Source organism: Lampetra planeri, chromosome 3, assembly GCF_965212315.1.
Source record: "Lampetra planeri chromosome 3, kcLamPlan1.2.h2, whole genome shotgun sequence".
NCBI classification, from domain to species: Eukaryota; Metazoa; Chordata; class Hyperoartia; order Petromyzontiformes; family Petromyzontidae; genus Lampetra; species Lampetra planeri.
Window position 1 is genome coordinate 7,969,945 of NC_136109.1, and position 18,897 is coordinate 7,988,841.

At 46.3% G+C, this 18,897-nt stretch overlaps 1 protein-coding gene across 1 annotated transcript in view; it reads left to right on the forward strand.

Moving 5' to 3' along the window:
* Positions 1-996: 996 nt before the first annotated feature.
* Positions 997-18,897, forward strand: part of LOC144737563 (P2X purinoceptor 3-like) — a 43,294-nt gene continuing 25,393 nt past the window's right edge. The window contains exons 1-3 of the mRNA XM_078620322.1: positions 997-1,142; positions 5,282-5,435; positions 6,593-6,664. Coding sequence (XP_078476448.1) covers positions 997-1,142; positions 5,282-5,435; positions 6,593-6,664 — 372 coding nt within the window. The remainder of the gene's footprint in view (positions 1,143-5,281; positions 5,436-6,592; positions 6,665-18,897) is intronic.

The following is an 18,897-nucleotide window of genomic DNA, read 5'->3' on the forward strand; positions in this document are numbered from 1 at the left end:
AGCAGGTGGGAGGAAGTAATACGAGTTGTGTGTGTCTGAGTTGCTGCCCGCAGGGATTGCCCACTTCACTCTCCGCACATCCCTGGCGCCTCCATCTCCTGCTGCCCACTTGGGAGGCAAGGGGTGGGGAGGGGAGGGGAGGGGATAAACGAGGGAAGAGCTCTTATTAATAAGCAGCGTCTGCTAACATTCACACAACTCACATTGAACGCGCCACTCACACCGAAACGAATGAGAGCTCAATTCCAGCCTCAGTTTTGTTAAGGATTTTCTTGAGTTCTGGTTTATTGGCTGTGGCTGCGTCCCATATCAGGCTCAGTGCCTTCGCTATACCGAGGACCGGGTTTGCTTCTGCGTTCTGGGATCCAGGTGGTGATCTGGATTACGATCTGGAGTCTTGTTAATTTTTAGTTCTGCTGTCACTTGGTTGCAAGGGTAAAGTTACAACCAGGTTCTAGGCGGTGGTCTGGCTTCCAGTTTTAGGGTTTAGATCCAGGTTTGGGGCAGTGTCTTTACACAATTATCCAAGTTTCAGATCTTGGTCCAGAATACGATATTTTTGGGTTTGGTTTGTGAGAGCAGAATGGGATCCAGCTTTTTCGGCTTTTATTTCTAATTCTGTAAAATACTTTTACCAGGGTTCCTTTTGTCCTCTTTTGCTTCTCAGTTAAAAGCTAAAATTTAGTGCTTGGTTGGGTTGCCAGGATTAATTCTCTGAGTCTTGATCTTGGGTTATCATTGTGCGCTCTGCGTTCTGCAGTTAGGTTTATGTCGGAGTCTGGATTGAGGTTCTGAGTTCCAATTTAGCATTTTTTAGTTTGAAGATTAATTTTTTTATTCATTGTGGGATTTGGGTTGCGTCCGGATTTCAAGGTCCGCATTCGGATTGGCTGCAGATTTCAGCGTCGATATCTTTCGGGGTCCAGTGTCGAGAGTTTTTTTTTTCGGGAGTTCGGGTTTTCGCTCCCAAGTTCCAGGTTCTGACTCCGGTGCAGGATGGGGGGATTCGAGGAGTCTGAGGGGGGCAGCTGCTGCTCTGGATTTCTCGACTACGAGACGCCAAAGAGCGTGGTGGTGAAGAGCAGAGGCCTCGGCGTCGCATATCGCATCGGACAGACGCTCATCCTGGCTTATTTCATAGGGTGAGTGTACAACCACTAACCACTACAATAATACACGTAATACACGCATGTATGCTGAACTTCTTTCGCGCCATACGTAGCCCACCGTGATAATCGCAGGTGCCTACACAACAGCAACACACAATACTTAATACTCAACAGGGGTATGGGCAAGAGCAGTTTCACTGTTTTTCAAAGATTTTCACAGATTTGAGCATTATCAGGCAAGAATGCTTTGGCTGGATTGTGCAGCCCGCATGCACAGCCATCACAAATCCCAAGCAGCTGCTGTTTGGCTGGATGCAATAGCTAAATGAACACGCCACACAAACTTGGCAGGCGATGAGCGATGTGGCCCGGGAGGGCCTGAGTGAATTTGCCAATGAGTGGTGCTAGTGCTGTCAATATTTCCCTCTGTGCAAATGGCTCATGAAAGGCTCGACTGGGCAGCCATCGCATTGAACAGCAGACGGTGGGTGACACAATATTGAGCTGAATGCCAGGCAGATGAAGCATAATGAGGTAGCGTCATTGTGCAGGTGGGGTGGTTTATATGCCAGCCACTGCGGTCTAGAAGCCAATGACATTTGGGTTTGTCCTGTGACCTCCTGCCACTGAGCAATCCGTTATTGTCTCCATGTAGCCTCAAAATGTACCTAGCCTGGCACAACAACCACGGGGGCCATGTCACCACCACTTTGTGTGAATATAGGCTGCTGCTGCTACTGTTCATTCTAGATTTGAAGTTTTCGTGACTGCAAGGATCCATACTCTTTGGTTCTGTCGGTAAAGTCACGTAGGTGAAAAATAAAAAATAGAATAAAATAAAATAAAAATTAACCCGTAAAAACAAAGTTTTTCACTCTGAATCCTTTATATGCGTGGCGGCTAGAGTCCTCTCGTCCTCTGGCTTGAGATGGCTGCCACCTATGGGTCAGATGATTGTCTGCCAGCATTAAGCAATTGGTAATTCAATATTTACATTTTTTTCCCTAAACAGTGTAAAATGTTGGAAAAAATTTTTCACGAAAATAAATTGTCACGCACAACGAGTCTGTGTGGAAAATGTCAGCTCGATCACGGAAAGTGGGTTAAAAAAACGACCGAAAGATTTGCACGGTCGTAAGCAAGCAAGCAAGCACGCAAGCACGCAAGCAAGCAAGCGAACTTAATATAAAGGATTTAATAAATAGAAGTAAATGAAATTACAAATTTACTGGAAAAAAAAGTTAATTAAATCACAAATGTACTTTTATTTTTTTATTTTTCACCTACGTGACTTTACCGAAAGAACCAAAGAGGTTGCTGCTACTGTTATCGTATTGTATGCTTCTCTGTAATTTTACTGTAGTAGGGAGTGGTGCCCGAGTGGTTAGCGCACTAGTTTAACCCCTAGTCCAGCTAACATCAGTGGCAAATGGCTTCTGACCCAATCGTGTGCCCCCTATAAGTCAATTCAATTTTGTGTGGTGTATTAATTTGAGCACTTGGGAGACTAAAAGCGGCTGGGCGTGGTGCTGGTCCCACCACGATCTTGTGTGCTGGGGTAGACTTTAATTGGAACTAGCTAACAGCAGTTGTTTCCAGTCTATAACGCGCTATACAGCATGTTGTAATTCTGCGTAGTGTTGTCTGTTTTCCTTTCTTCCTCGGCACGTTACTAATTAAGTAGCGTTTTAAGGTGATGCCACTCAGGATAGTCTCGTTATGTGTAAATAATTGTCAATGAGTAGTTGTTCAATTTACGTCTTTGTTAAACAACTTTGAGAACAACAACAGCATACTACCTTTCGTTAAACATATCTCTCTACACTCCACTGTCTAAGCATGTACTTCTAAACGCCAGCGCCTGTTAATGTCATGCACACGTTTTCTACAAGAGTGTATCGGTGTACGCTGTATGTAAACACATTCCTGCGGAGGGAGCTGGTAGGAACGTTGGGTTGCTCGGTCAATGGCCAGGGTCAACGGCGGCGTGGTGTATTCCGCAAATATGGCCGACTGTGAGGGCGGGCACAAGCCGGCGTGAGTAGGTTAAACGTTGAGTTTTATAAGGGCACCACGGGGTGACCAGCCCCTACCCACCCAGCCCCACCCCTTCCACCCCCCACCCAGCCCCACCCAGTCCCTCCCCACCCTCCCCACCCAGACCCTCCCCACCCACCCAGCCCCACCCTCCCCACCCAGCCCCTCTTCACCCTCCCCACCCACCCAGCCCCTCCCTCCCCACCCAGCCCCTCCCTGCACGACGGACACAATAATCCCCTGTGGGCTGGTGTAACCAGGAGGTTCCTACCAGTATAATACGTGTTTGTGTATTGTGTGTGTAGCCTGGCGTTTACGTGTAGGAATGTGTTTCTGTGCGTACTGCTTTGTGGGTGTTTGTGTGCCGGTACCTGTTTGTACCTAAAATTACAAGAATGACCAAGCCACTGGCTAAGGTGAAGGAAGGGGGAGCTCTACTGGGGAAAGAGGGACTGAGGGAAAATGTGCCAAAAAGTGGGTGAAAGTAGGAGGCCCACTCCCACCGTGTACCAACATCCCACGTCCGAGAATGAGGAGGTTCACCACAGCCTTCGCTCAGAGATTCGTAAAGCAGTGCGGCGCTGCAACGATAAGTGGTGGTCAATCCATCTTTAATATAATGGAGGCTCCTGAAGGATGCTGCTGTATGGTATATGTATGTATGTTGAACTTCTTTCGCACCATACGTAGCCAACCGTGCTAATCGGACGTGCAGGGGAAGGACAAGAAACTTAACACAAAAATAATTTCTAAAGAAATTAAGTTTTCAACCTCGAAATTAAAAGCGCATAACTCTAGCGGCTTCCTAATATCGGAAGGAAGAGTGTTCCAGACGTCCGCAGAAGCAGCGCATCTGAAAGCGTACAATGCAGTTGGCCGCAGAGGTCGCAACCGGGTACCCGATACCCGTACCCTACCTGATACCCGGCTACCCGTACCCGGCCGGGTACGGGTACCCGTTTGCGACCCTGGTGCGGCCGGGTACGGGTAGGCCGTGAGTCACTGGTGAGTCACTGTTTGTCACTCATTTCCCAACGTCTTGTCTCTTCTCACAATTCAAGTTCCTAGAATCAACCCACCCGCGCCTTCAACATGGCTTCATCCCAGAAGTCGCAATCAGGTACCCGATACCCGTACCCTACCCGATACCCGGCCAGGTACGGGTGGCCGGGTATCGGGTAGGGTACGGGTACGGGTACCCGTTTGCGACCCTGGTGCGGCCGGGTACGGGTACGGGTAAGGAATCAAAACCCGTTTGCGACCTCTGGTTGACCGTCTTTGTTCGATGGCTAAGCCAAAAGCCGCTGCCGTGAGGATGACCATAGTTTGCGTGATGGTGGTTTATGCTCCTTGACGAGATCAGCAAAGGTGTTGTGGTTGATTTGTGGCTCGGACTTTGTGTATAATTCATGCGGCCTCGTAATTAATTAATTCAATGCAGTTCGGCGAGCATTGGACTCAGCAAAGTAGGGGGATATCTTGCAGGACCCATCACGACCCGTGCCAGAGTATTTTTCTGAAAGATTTTGCAGTTTTTTTCCTAGATTTTTCTGTTTGCGCATAGTCACTTTAAGATGTTTTCTTGCTCATGTTTTTTGTTTGTTGCGGTTGCACCCGATACAAGAGCCGAATGGCTCACAGGGCTAAACCAGATAAATGAAACTGAAAAATGAAACTAAACTGAAGCTTCACCATTGGAACCTCATTTGCCAGTAAAAAATATGATAATTGTTTTTTTACCCCTTCTATCTGGCAACAAAACTGACACCTTTTTTACAAGGAGTCATGTTTGCATAGACCACAATACCTGCAGCCATAATGCATCATCAGGTCCAACCCATGTGAGACTAGGCTTTAAGGAAAGCTGTCTCGGGTGTGGACCAATCAACTTCAAGCACATTGCATATATTATCAGAGTTATGTTTTTTGTTTGCGTTATGGCTGCAGGTATTGTGGTCTATGCAAACATATCCTTGTAAAAAAAAAGGTGTCAGTTTTGTTGCCAGATAGAAGGGTAAAAAAACAATGATTAAACTGAAGCTTGGTAATGTTTTTTCTTTGCCAGACGTCCCCGTCGAGTACTGAGTTGCAACAATCGAGACGTGTCGATACAATGCTGTGCATCGCTTGTGCAGGTACGTGTTCGTGTACCAGAAGGCATACCAGGCGACTGACATCGTGAGCGAGGTCTCCATCATCACGAAGGTGAAAGGGGTGGCGGCGGTCGGGGCCGTGGGCACGGAGACGCGGCGCGTGTGGGATGTGGCAGAGTACGTCTCTCCCGCTCAGGTACACTACCCTGGGTAACCTCATACATACTCTTGGGTAACCTCACAACCCCCTGGATAACGCCACACCCTTAGATCAAGGCCGTAGCCATGGAGTCAACATTGGGGGGGGGGCAAATATTTCAGGGTGTCTGGGGGTCCCAACCCAGAAAAAATATCTAAATTTGAAAACCAATTTCCTGCCATTTCCTGCCTAAATATACAAAAATTCACTAACACGTGGGATAGACTTTTTTTTTTACCATTTCTTGTTTCATTGTATGTAATGAGGTTAGGAAATAATAAAGTACAACCATAACCGCAATCAAATAAACAGAAATCTATGCATTGTTTTATGAAGACAAGTCCAGATATTGTGGCCAATGTTTAGCAAATTGTTGTTTTTATTTACATAGCATAGCAATTTATTTATAGCAATATATTGGGGGGGGGGAGGGCATTTTGAGCATATTTGAATATTACGGCCTTGCCTTAGATAACCCCACACTCCCTGGGTAACCTCATACATACGCTTGGGTAACCTCATACCCCTTAGATAACCCCACACTCCCTGGGTAACCTCATACATACCCTTGGGTAACCTAACACCCCCTGGATAACCCCACACCCCTTAGATAACCCTACACTCCCTGGGTAACATCACACTACCTGGGTAACCTCATACATACCCTTAAGTAAGGGGCCGTCCATAAATGACGTCACGCACCTGGGGGGGAGGGGGGTCAGACATTTGTGACGATGTGTGACGAGGGGGGGGGGGGTGAGAAATGTGACGTCACATCAAAACGCGCAACTTTAAATAAATATAGAATTGTTATAACAACACTCCTACAACATCAGAGTATTTTAAGCTGGGTGGGAGGAGAAGAGCGCCTTGACAAAGGAGTTTACATATCAACAGAGGAATTAAGCATGTTGATGACACATGCAGATATGGGGTTAGTCACTCCTTGTGGAATGTGTAGGCGGTGGGGGGATCTCAAAGTCATATTATGCTAGTGTGGGATTAGCAGTAATAAAGGAAGGGAAATTTTAATAATAAAGAACTGCAGCAGCCAAACCACCGCGTATCAAGCTAGTGCACTATGTGTGTTGTTATTATAATACACATACACACGCTGCCTTTGTGCCCCGCTCTCCCACTCTCTCCCACCGCAGGGCTCCAGCAGTTTTGCCATCATCACAAACGTGTACGTGACGCCGGAACAGACCCTCGGCAACTGTCCTGAGGTAAGCAGTGTGAGGAGTTTACGGTGGTTCAAAATGGTCTGGTTGGGCCACAGAGCCAGTAACCTTTGTCTCAGTTCCTGGGTTTGAGGCATACGTGTAATGCTCTACAACAGCAGTGCTTCACGAGTTTGCTTTACTTATACAGTCTTGCTGTTTGCATTGAACAGGAGATCCTATCGTGAAGGTGGGGTATTCTTTACAATAATGCCTCGCAATCCAGCAGTTTTCCGGCGCCATAGTGGGTTTGATCCTGACCCTGGCACCTGTTGTATATTTCGAGTTTGCGTGTTTCTCTTATCATAATCACGGTGGTGTGATGTTAACTACCTCGCCTGGTATACAGGAGGTCATGGATTCGATCCCGACCCGAACGCCTGTATATTTGGAGTTTGCATATCTCTCTTTCTCCCCGTGTTCAGGTGGACTATTCTCCGGGTCCTCCGATTTTTCCCCTCCATATTTAGAATCAACGTGCGTTAGAGCATTTGGTTGCTATAAATGTCCATATGATAAGCCACTTCGTTGAGCTATCATTTGTGGCCAAGTCACTTATGAAAAAGAGCTATATAGGCCAGTGGGCCTCCCCTGGTAAAATATAAAATATTTTGTTAAAATAGTGAATAGTTTCACAAGCTTTACTCAGCTAATGAAACCCACAAGCAAGAAATTGGTTGAGAGTTTTATTGATTAAACAAATGCTGATGGGTAACATTAAGGCCAGACAGCCAGCTTGCCAATGGCTTAAGATACTTTATATTTTTTACCTGGATAGGCGAATGGAAAGTTACTTGAATGTGCCATGAAGAAAGGTACGGTAATTGCCTGAAACGTCGCCGATTATATATTTTATGATTGTATTTAAAAAGATATAAATTGTGGTTGTGCATCCCCTGCCAACACAGCACCATCACCGACTAACTTGTACGTTAAATGCTTCACATTGAAAAGAAATGTAATGTGTTTTTAATTTTCAGAGATTTTTGTCTTTGTCATGTGTGCCATTTTGTTCGTATTGCCTGTACAGTATATATTTTTCTTTTTATCTCGTATTTTTCGCCTTGTCTCGTTATATTGTCCGTTTCTATATTGTCAATCTCATTTGTTGCCTCGGTTGTATCTTTTGAGTCATCCGCTCCACATAATTTGTCACATTTTTGTAGTCGGCCTTGTTTGTGTTGCCCGTCTTGTTTCGTATAATTATGTTCGTGTATAATCAACATATTAAATGTGTGCATGACTTGTGTACAAGTTACGCTACATTTCGTATCATTCGTAATTCATCGCACATGTGATTTGCATGTATGTATGTATGAATGTTGAACTTATTTCGCACCGTACATAGCCAATCGTGATAATCGGAGGTGCGGGAAAAGGACAACAAACTAAACACAAAAAGGAAGTTCCAAAGAAATTCGTTTTCAACAGTGCATAGCTTCAGTGGCTTCCTAATATCGGAAGGAAGAACGTTCCAGGTGGCCACGGAAGCGCACCTCAAAACATGTGATGCAGTGCCCATCTTTGTTCGATGGCTTGCCAAAAGCCGCTGCGAGGATCAGTGGTTTCCTAATATTTGATGCATGCGGAGCGATCACGAGGGAGCCGGTGAGCATCGTTGGGCAGGTTTTTTTTATCACAGTTCCATCGGATTGCCCTCTCTCCAACACTAATGAGACTGATCGACACGTTTAACCAACAGCAGGCACTATTTTTCGTCAGCACACCACCGATCAGTGCCCGACTCTTCCCTTTCTATCGAGTAGGGTAAGAGCCCTACTCAGGGAATAATATGCCGCCTATATCCTGGTGCTAACGAACGATATGCCATCAGCCATAATCATTTTCAGGTGATTGTTGTCCTCTAGAGCAGTATTTCCGCGGAACACCCAGCCCCCCACCCCTGGTGACAAGACGCATTCACTTCCCTCTCTAAATACCAGTCATAGAAGATGATATTACCGGAACAATACAACTTTTTTTACACGGCAGGTTTTTCTTAGAGGGGGGGCATTTAGATCTTAGCGTGGTCTGGTTGGGCCACAGAGCCAGTAACCTTTGTCTCAGTTCCTGGGTTTGAGGCATACGTGTAATGCTCTACAACAGCAGTGCTTCACGAGTTTGCTTTACTTATACAGTCTTGCTGTTTGCATTGAACAGGAGATCCTATCGTGAAGGTGGGGTATTCTTTACAATAATGCCTCGCAATCCAGCAGTTTTCCGGCGCCATAGTGGGTTTGATCCTGACCCTGGCACCTGTTGTATATTTCGAGTTTGCGTGTTTCTCTTATCATAATCACGGTGGTGTGATGTTAACTACCTCGCCTGGTATACAGGAGGTCATGGATTCGATCCCGACCCGAACGCCTGTATATTTGGAGTTTGCATATCTCTCTTTCTCCCCGTGTTCAGGTGGACTATTCTCCGGGTCCTCCGATTTTTCCCCTCCATATTTAGAATCAACGTGCGTTAGAGCATTTGGTTGCTATAAATGTCCATATGATAAGCCACTTCGTTGAGCTATCATTTGTGGCCAAGTCACTTATGAAAAAGAGCTATATAGGCCAGTGGGCCTCCCCTGGTAAAATATAAAATATTTTGTTAAAATAGTGAATAGTTTCACAAGCTTTACTCAGCTAATGAAACCCACAAGCAAGAAATTGGTTGAGAGTTTTATTGATTAAACAAATGCTGATGGGTAACATTAAGGCCAGACAGCCAGCTTGCCAATGGCTTAAGATACTTTATATTTTTTACCTGGATAGGCGAATGGAAAGTTACTTGAATGTGCCATGAAGAAAGGTACGGTAATTGCCTGAAACGTCGCCGATTATATATTTTATGATTGTATTTAAAAAGATATAAATTGTGGTTGTGCATCCCCTGCCAACACAGCACCATCACCGACTAACTTGTACGTTAAATGCTTCACATTGAAAAGCAATTTAATGTGTTTTTAATTTTCAGAGATTTTTGTCTTTGTCATGTGTGCCATTTCGTTCGTATTGCCTGTACAGTATATATTTTTCTTTTTATCTCGTATTTTTCGCCTTGTCTCGTTATATTGTCCGTTTCTATATTGTCAATCTCATTTGTTGCCTCGGTTGTATCTTTTGAGTCATCCGCTCCACATAATTTGTCACATTTTTGTAGTCGGCCTTGTTTGTGTTGCCCGTCTTGTTTCGTATAATTATGTTCGTGTATAATCAACATATTAAATGTGTGCATGACTTGTGTACAAGTTACGCTACATTTCGTATCATTCGTAATTCATCGCACATGTGATTTGCATGTATGTATGTATGAATGTTGAACTTATTTCGCACCGTACATAGCCAATCGTGATAATCGGAGGTGCGGGAAAAGGACAACAAACTAAACACAAAAAGGAAGTTCCAAAGAAATTCGTTTTCAACAGTGCATAGCTTCAGTGGCTTCCTAATATCGGAAGGAAGAACGTTCCAGGTGGCCACGGAAGCGCACCTCAAAGCATGTGATGCAGTGACCATCTTTGTTCGATGGCTAGCCAAAAGCCGCTGCGAGGATCAGTGGTTTCCTAATATTTTATGCATGCGGAGCGATCACGAGGGAGCCGGTGAGCATCGTTGGGCAGGTTTTTTTTATCACAGTTCCATCGGATTGCCCTCTCTCCAACACTAATGAGTCTGATCGACACGTTTAACCAACAGCAGGCACTATTTTTCGTCAACACACCACCGATCAGTGCCCGACTCTTCCCTTTCTATCGAGTAGGGTAAGAGCCCTACTCAGGGAATAATATGCCGCCTATATCCTGGTGCTAACGAACGATATGCCATCAGCCATAATCATTTTCAGGTGATTGTTGTCCTCTAGAGCAGTATTTCCGCGGAACACCCAGCCCCCCACCCCTGGTGACAAGACGCATTCACTTCCCTCTCTAAATACCAGTCATAGAAGATGATATTACCGGAACAATACAACTTTTTTTTACACGGCAGGTTTTTCTTAGAGGGGGGGGGCATTTAGATCTTAGCGTTAGGGTAGTTTAACGAGGGTAGTTTACCTTATTTCATATTGAAATTAAATATCATGAATCAAATATTAATACAGGTCCGAAACAAAAGGTATAAACATTGCCATTCTTTCCGGATCAACCCGCATTTGCATGACAACCCTGCGGACCACCTGGAGGGCGGTCACGTACCATTGGGTGGTCTGGGGACCACAGTTTGAAAACCACTGCCCTAGAGGCACGTGTGGAGCACCAGGACAAAAAAGGCCTCTGACCCCCAAGTAGGCCTCTGACAGAGGTCGCAATCGGGTACCCGATACCCGTACCCTACCCGATACCCGGCTACCCGTACCCGGCCGGGTACGGGTAGGGGTAGACCGTGAGTCACTGGTGAGTAACTGTTTGTCACTCATTTCCCAACTTCTTGTCTCTTCTCACAATTCAAGTTCCTAGAATCAATCCACACGCGCCTGCAACATGGCTTCATCCCAGAGGTCGCAATCGGGTACCCGATACCCGTGCCCTACCCGTACCCGGTCGGGTACGGGTAGGGTACGGGTACGGCCGGGTACGAGTACGGGTACCCGTTTGCGACCCTGGTGCGGCCGGGTACGGGTACGGGTAAGGAATCAACACCCGTTTGCGACCTCTGGCCTCTGACCCCCAATCTACCACATTTTCACTGAGAACGCAACTAATTAGTTTTTACACTCCTGCTTAACAATTTATTTTAGTGCAGCCTCAACATACTTTTGGGGCAAGTGCTTTTAGCGGGCGCCTATGAAGGGGACGGCACGACACGCAAGGGGGTGGGTGGCCAGCACCACGCTCAACAGTCTTTGTCTGCCACATGGCATTGTTTACACACCACAGGAGATACTCATTTTAGGCTGATTCGACCTAGGGGAAGCCCAGGACCGGTTCAGATAATATCATCGTCACTGGTGTTGACCGTATGTGGAAATACAACTGAGTTTGCCGAGTTCATGGCGCAGCACGCTAACTGCTACAACTTTTTGCAGACATTTCTATGAATTCTCCCAATCCCATCAGATCTCAGAAGCTCAGCAGAGTTTTAACCTGGGTGGGTGAGCCACATGAATTAACCAAGTGCTGTAGGCGGCTGCGGGGCTGCATTGCCAGCAGGAGGTAGTGCTGCGAACACATTCCTGTGGAGGGAGCTGGTAGGAACGTTGGGTTGCTCGGTCAATGGCCAGGGTCAACGGTGGCGTGGTGTATTCCGCAAATATGGCCGACTGTGAGGGCGGGCACAAGCCGGCGTGAGTAGGTTAAACGTTGAGTTTTATAAGGGCACCACGGGGTGACCAGCCCCACCCAGCCCCACACCCCCCACCCAGCCCCTCCCCACCCTCCCCACCCCACCCAGCCCCCACCCAGCCCCACCCTCCCCACCCAGCCCCTCCCCACCCTCCCCACCCTCCCCACCCAGCCCCTCCCCACCCTCCCCACCCTCCCCACCCAGCCCCTCCCCACCCTCCCCACCCAGCCCCTCCCCACCCTGCCCTCCCCACCCAGCCCCCCCCCTCCACACCCAGCCCCTCCCTGCACGACGGACACAATAATCCCCTGTGGGCTGGTGTAACCAGGAGGTTCCTACCAGTAAAATTCGTTGTACTGTACTATACTTTCATGTCTATGCTGCCCACCTTCACTATCCCACACTGAGTTAGCGTAGTTAAGGATGGTCAAGGTAACCTCGCACGACCCCCAAGACCCGCATGGCATGGGGACCGAGGCCCTCATCCAGCAGTGGATTGACAATAGCATGGTGGGAGCGGTGGCACAGTGGTTGGCGCACTGAACTCTGAACCAGGCAACCCAAGTTCGATTCCAGCTCACGACTAACAGTGGTGAATTTTCGAACCGGTTCCTGGGCCCCTCCCCGAGTAGGATGACTAAGCCTCAAATGAGTACCTGGTACCGTTGTGTAAACATCAGCACTGGGGAGACAAATGCATCCGGGCGTGGTGCTGGCCACCCACCCACTCCCTCAATGTGGCATGCCGGCCTTCATAGAGGTTTTGTCTCAAACCGCAGTTAGAAGTTGGTTGGAAGTTCAATATTCAGTGAATATTTGCACAAGCCACAACCGTGTCCCAAACCTCAGATTAGCACGGTTGGCTACGTACGGTGCGAAAGAGGTTCAACATACATGTGTAGTGTTGTAAAGGAGGGACTTCTAAACTTCTTTATGGCACACACTGTTTATTATCTTGATACACAGTCCCTATCACACTAAGGGGTATATGGTCCCATCACCCGTTACCCTCAGAAGGTACAGGCTCCGGACCTTGCAGGTTATCTAATCTCCCTGCTCTCCCAGCGTCCTCTGGCTGGACCTAGGGGATCTCTCCCCGACCACTGGTTACTCTGAGCCCTAGCCCTGATAAGGGCTGGAGGGCTTGGTCCAGGGTCCTAGATGTCTTCGGCCGACTTGGGTCTTCGTGTAGCAGAACTGGCCAAGAGCTCTCAGCGCTCTGGCTTTTATACCTGTTCGTGGCCGGGTTGTCCAATCCCCGGCCACCTTGTGGAACCCTCCGATTGGTCCTTCCCAATCTGGCGTTTGGATCCTACCTCACCCCATTTGACCCTGACCGTCTGATTTAGCGGGAAAACCTTGTTTACGATCCGCTCTCTCACAGTTTGCGAACAGCGAGTAGTTAACACCACTACACATGTGTGAACGCTTGCACAACAACCCTCACTCTTGCTGTGAAGGTTGTGCACAAACACTCACATTCATCCAGCTTCACATAACCGTTGTTTTTTAGAAGTGTAGAGATGATGATGATGCAGTTGCGAATGTCACCTGAATATCGAACTTCCAACCGAGCCGACCACAATGTTGCAAACGGCGCGCACTTGCCCCAACACGTGTGCATGCCCACACGCATTGCACACGCGTGCTGTGTACATGGCTTTGCCTATGTTGCAATGCAGGGAAAAGTAGAATGCAGGCTGGAGAAGGTATCATCAGAAGACGTGGGGGGGAGGGGTGGTGTTTTGTAAAAAGCAGGGATTAAATCCATAGGTATCCTCTTAAACGTCAACGCTGGCGCGCTTGATCGCTATTATACAATTACGCAATGTATACATAACAACTCCTGAGTGGTCATTCGCCACTAAGTGGCGGTTACATCACCACGGCACTTGTGCCAGGCTAGGTGTGCCTTGAGGCTATCACGCGAAGTGTGGAAGGCTCGCTTGCTTACAGGAGGTCACGGTTCTGAGTCAGCTGTTATGGGACCACTGGAACCAGTCATTGCCGGTACGAGTCATCAGCAAATCCACTCAGCTCCACATCCTTCTCTACTGCATGAGCCCATCTCCTATCCAGCCTCTATCCGGCCAAACCGAAGCTGCTCTCGATTGTGCCAATTTGCTGTGGTTTTAGCCGCTCGTTGCGAGCATCACTCATCTGCCCTCCGTTGTTGTTGGAGGGCAACTGCCTCCAACTGCCCGAGTAACGTCCTTTACGAGCCCATAATAGTGCTCAGTGCATGTCTCATATAAAATAAACGCGACTGTCTTCCTTTGTGTACCACCACCAACACCACGACGCTTCCCATAAACAACTGATGGACGGATGGGAATTGATGATCTTTGACCCCGTGTTTCAAAAATCGATTCCCTTAAATGGTTTCCTGTCAAAAGAATATTCGAGCATCAGTCGACCAGATGGATGGCTTCAGGAGAGTGAAATTAATGGCTGCTTGTCGGAGCCATCCAGATGCTGGGTTCAAACCTGGCAATTATTTAAACTGTGAATCTTCTTCTTCCACGCATTTGTCCCACTTGCCAACCTTCTCAATGCTGCCCTGTCCTGCACCATCTCCCTTTCCGTTCCTCGGGCCACCGTGTCCGACCGCATCCTATCGCCTCACCTCTTTTTCTGCCTTCCTCTTGATTTATTTCCTTCCACTTGCATCACTTGCACCGTCTGACCCACATCGTTTTTCTGTTGTCTATCAACATGACCTAACCACACCAGCCTTTTCTCTCTCATCTTCTCTGTGGTTTGGTCATGTTTGTTTGTTGTAGTGCAGAGTTGGCCTGATAACTTTAATCTACATTGTCTTATGGTTGTTATTGTTTGACTTGCATCCAACTGGGATTTTTTTTGCACACAGCGTTGAAATGCGGTGTTTTTTCTGGAAGACTTTGCTGTTTTTTCCAGGATTTTTTCTGTTGCGTATAGTCACTTTAAGATGTTTCTTGTTCATGTTTTTGTTTTGTTGCGGTTGCACCCGAGTCAAGAGCCGCATGGCTCATGGGGTTATACCTAATACAATGGTACCCCGGAGATCGAACTTAATCCGTTCCAGAAGGCCATTCGAACGCCGATTTGCTTGAACACCGAATTAATTTTCCCCATAAGAATTAATGTAAATGACATTAATTAATTGGTTCCAAACACAAACAAATCTCTCATTATAAAGCATTTTTACACGAAGTTTATAGTAATTACATGCATAAAATCATACAAAAAAACAAGAAACACAATAAATAAATGGAATAAATGAATAAATATATGGAAAAAATGAAATAAATTAACATTGAACTTCACTTTTTACCTGTAGTACAGAGAGTTGATGGCTTGAGTGGAAGTGGTGAGGAGGAGGTGGTGGTGTTAAAAAATTAAGGAACGATGTTTTGCGAGTAACTGCACTGGGTTAGAGCTAAGTGTTAACTGAACTTCTCACACGGCAAAACCTTTGTCTGGGCAAGCGTCATGCACGCTGGCCATGCGCATCTCAGCCGTGCAGGTTCTTTCAAGTGGCGATTGCCCGTTCGACCTCCGAATTTCGTTCGGTTTCCGGGGCAAAACATTGTTCAGAAATATCGTTCGAACACCGATTTGTTCGAGTTCTGGTGCATTCGATCTCCGAGGTTCTACTGTAAATGAAACTGAAATATCCGCATCCACCATGGTTCCTTTGATATCCGTCCTTACTTATTTCCACTCTTCCATTTAAGTCTGTGCCCATCCCCACTGCTTCATCTACCAGTAAGCTTTGAAGCTACTGGTCTAAGCTCTCTCAAAATGAATCCTTCTCTTGCTCACTGCAGCCGATCTGCGGGACATACGCACACACCACATTTACAACCCCACTGTCCAATCTGACTCTCATCAGTCATTCACTCTTCCGACTTCCGCCACCTTTGTCTTCATCTCCTCACTTAGCACAACTCCAACCCCATTTCTCCTTGATATTGTTCCATGGTATAGCAATTTAAAAGCACAGCCAATCAATTTCGCTCTGCTGCCTTTCCATTTTGTTTTCTGGATGCATGCGATGTCATCTTTCTCCTCCTCAAGCAGTCCACTAATTCCTGACCTTTTCTTGTAATTATTCCAATATTCTACGTGGCCAATCTCATCATCCTCCCCAACAACCTTCTGCTCTTTCCATTCTATCTCGATTTGAAGTTTTCGGTAAAGTCACGTAGGTATAAAATAAAATAGATCACGACGTTTTGGGCGCAACACAAGCGTCCATCATCAGGTGGGAAAGCATGGTCTGCTGCTGAGGCAGGCTGTTTTAAAAGGTTTGCAATGGTTGTACCTCAAAGGCGCTCTCCTAGCTTACTTTTACATGCTAATTTCTCACATTAACATAGCCACTTCCATGCCCTCGTTTAGGAGGCCGCTCTTCTATCTTACAGTTACATGCTAATTTTTCACATTAACATCACTAGCCCAGGCCACTTCTTTATAACCCTTGAGCTACACCCATTTCAAAACTTTTAAAACAGTCTGCCTCAGCAGCAGACCATGTCTTTACATTCTGTTTCTCCATCTTGATATGTTGCAGACAACATACTATCACCGCCCGTGTCAGCACTCCCTGCAGCAGTAAAATCATTGGGTCCCGAGATTCTTTGCACCCTCTGCTCACTTAAGGGCTGCGGGGAACTGAGGGCCCACCCTGGCAGTCTACATAACAAAGGTTCAGTCCTAGCAGCAGCCTCAGCCGCACCAATCTTATCATAAAAAAAAATTAACCCGTAAAAACTAAGTTTTTCACTATAAATCCTTTATATGCGTGGCGGCTAGAGTCCTCTCATCCTCTGGCTTGAGATGGCTGCCACCTATGGGTCAGATGATTGCCTGCAGCAATTAAGCACTTGGTAATTAAATATATAAAAAAAAATCCTAAAAAGTGTAAAATTTGGGAAAAAAATTTTCACGAAAATAAATTGTCACGCACAACGAGTCTGTGTGCAAAATGTCAGCTCGATTGGATCACGGGAAGTGGGTTAAAAAACGACCGAAAGATTTGCACGGTCGTAAGCTCGCAATCAAGTGAACTTAATATAAAGGATTTAAAAACTCCTGTCCAGGGGCCTAACCTGGCTCCTCCCCCCTCAACCAGTATATATACAAGGTCGGGTCTCTTGCAATTTCTCTTTACTTGATACAGCAATCGTAGCTGTGACGGTTCCACCTGAAGACGGAAGCTTGTGTTGCCTCCGAAACGTCGTGATTTTTTATTTTACTTTTATTAATTTTTATTTTATTTTTTTACCTACGTGACTTTACCGAAAAAACCTAAGAGTATGAGGGCCATTTGTTTTGCCAGGACTTTTCATGTAATGGCTTTAGGGTTTTACGGCCGGTTGCCACCAGACACCAACCCTCTCCACCTTCATCCTGGCTTGGGACAGGCAGAAACACATTTCTGGCGGAGTTAATGATTTAGCCTGTCGATATTGCTTCCAAAGATCCACGATTATATGGCACTAAATCAATATTGTGGTGTTTGCAGATTATACAACGTGTATATGAATCGCATATGTACGCAAATGCTACGCAGACATCGCGTCATGTCTATCGAACAGCCTGAGCATATGACGTCATATAACTCCTTAAGTACTCTTATCTCCAGACGCCTATTATTGATCAACTCCTGCGCTCACTTATCCTCGACCGCGACTCTTTCACAGTCGTTCAATCGCTTCTTTGTCACTCTGTTACAGCTAATACCGCGGTCGCTCATAATATTCACATCTCGATATCTTTGCTAATGGGAATGAAGGACTGAGTTTAGCGAGTCTGATCGTTTCCTTTCCTCCGTGCAATGTATATAACGAGCATTCACTGCTCTTGGAAGGTTGCGAGTTCAACTTCCAGCAAGTGTTTACACGTCCCATCGTCGTATCTTCAGGGTCAATAATATGAGTCCCAACTTGCTAGAAAACAACAATGGTTGTCTCATGGATGTACTTGTTCCCCATCATAGAAACGTGGAATTTCCACTGCACCCCCAATTAGCACGGTTGGCTAGGTACGGTGTGAAATAAGTTCAACATACATACGTACCGTTGAGCCAGTGCTGTGAATGGAGATGAGCAAATTCTCCAGTGCTCATGTGAGCAGGGAGGTGTTTTGGACTGTGGCTTCATTAGTTTAATAATCGCGGAGAGAAATGCATGGGCAGTCTGTATGTGCGGGTGCATTTTTTGGGAGCAGTAATCATCGCACTGTGCTATGAACCTCGCAACATCATGAATTCAATTCCTGTTCATGGACAACATCAGTGACATAATATGAATTGGTGCTTGGCCTCACTTATATCAACTCAGTATGAAGGGAGTGCTTGGCACTGTGTGTAGAATTCAGCCTCGGTGGGACACGAGGGGTGGTCAGTGCATGTTTGATGGCCGCACTACCCTCTCGTGCGCTTTGCCGATCTTAATAGATGCTAGCTAACAGTACTTGCCCCAAAAGAAGTCTGTAAAAGGCTGCACATGAGAGTCTGCGTGAGGAGAGTGGTGGTTTCGTAGCGTGTCGCTCATTGTAAGCAACAATCCTGATAAATTTCAATTTAAAGCTTTCGTGACTGCAGGGATTCATATTCTTGGCTCTTTCGGTAAAGTCACGTGGAAGGGAAATAATGAAATACCTGATGATGATGATTGCTTGTGTTGCCTCCGAAACGTCGTGATTTTTATTTTATTTTTATTTTATTTAATTTGATTAATTAAAAAAATTTACCTACGTGACTTTACCGAAAAAACCCAAGAATATGAATATTTACCGAAAGAACCAAGAATATGAATCCTGATCAACTCAAGGTTGACGTCTGGCGATGACACGTACCACGAGTGACAATCTCTGACTGAGCCGGGTCATTCTCGTTAATGGGACTCATCCCTGGTCTCTTGAATTCTTACCTGGCTTAAAAAAAATAAACCTGAAGCCTGAAATCTCCATCTAACC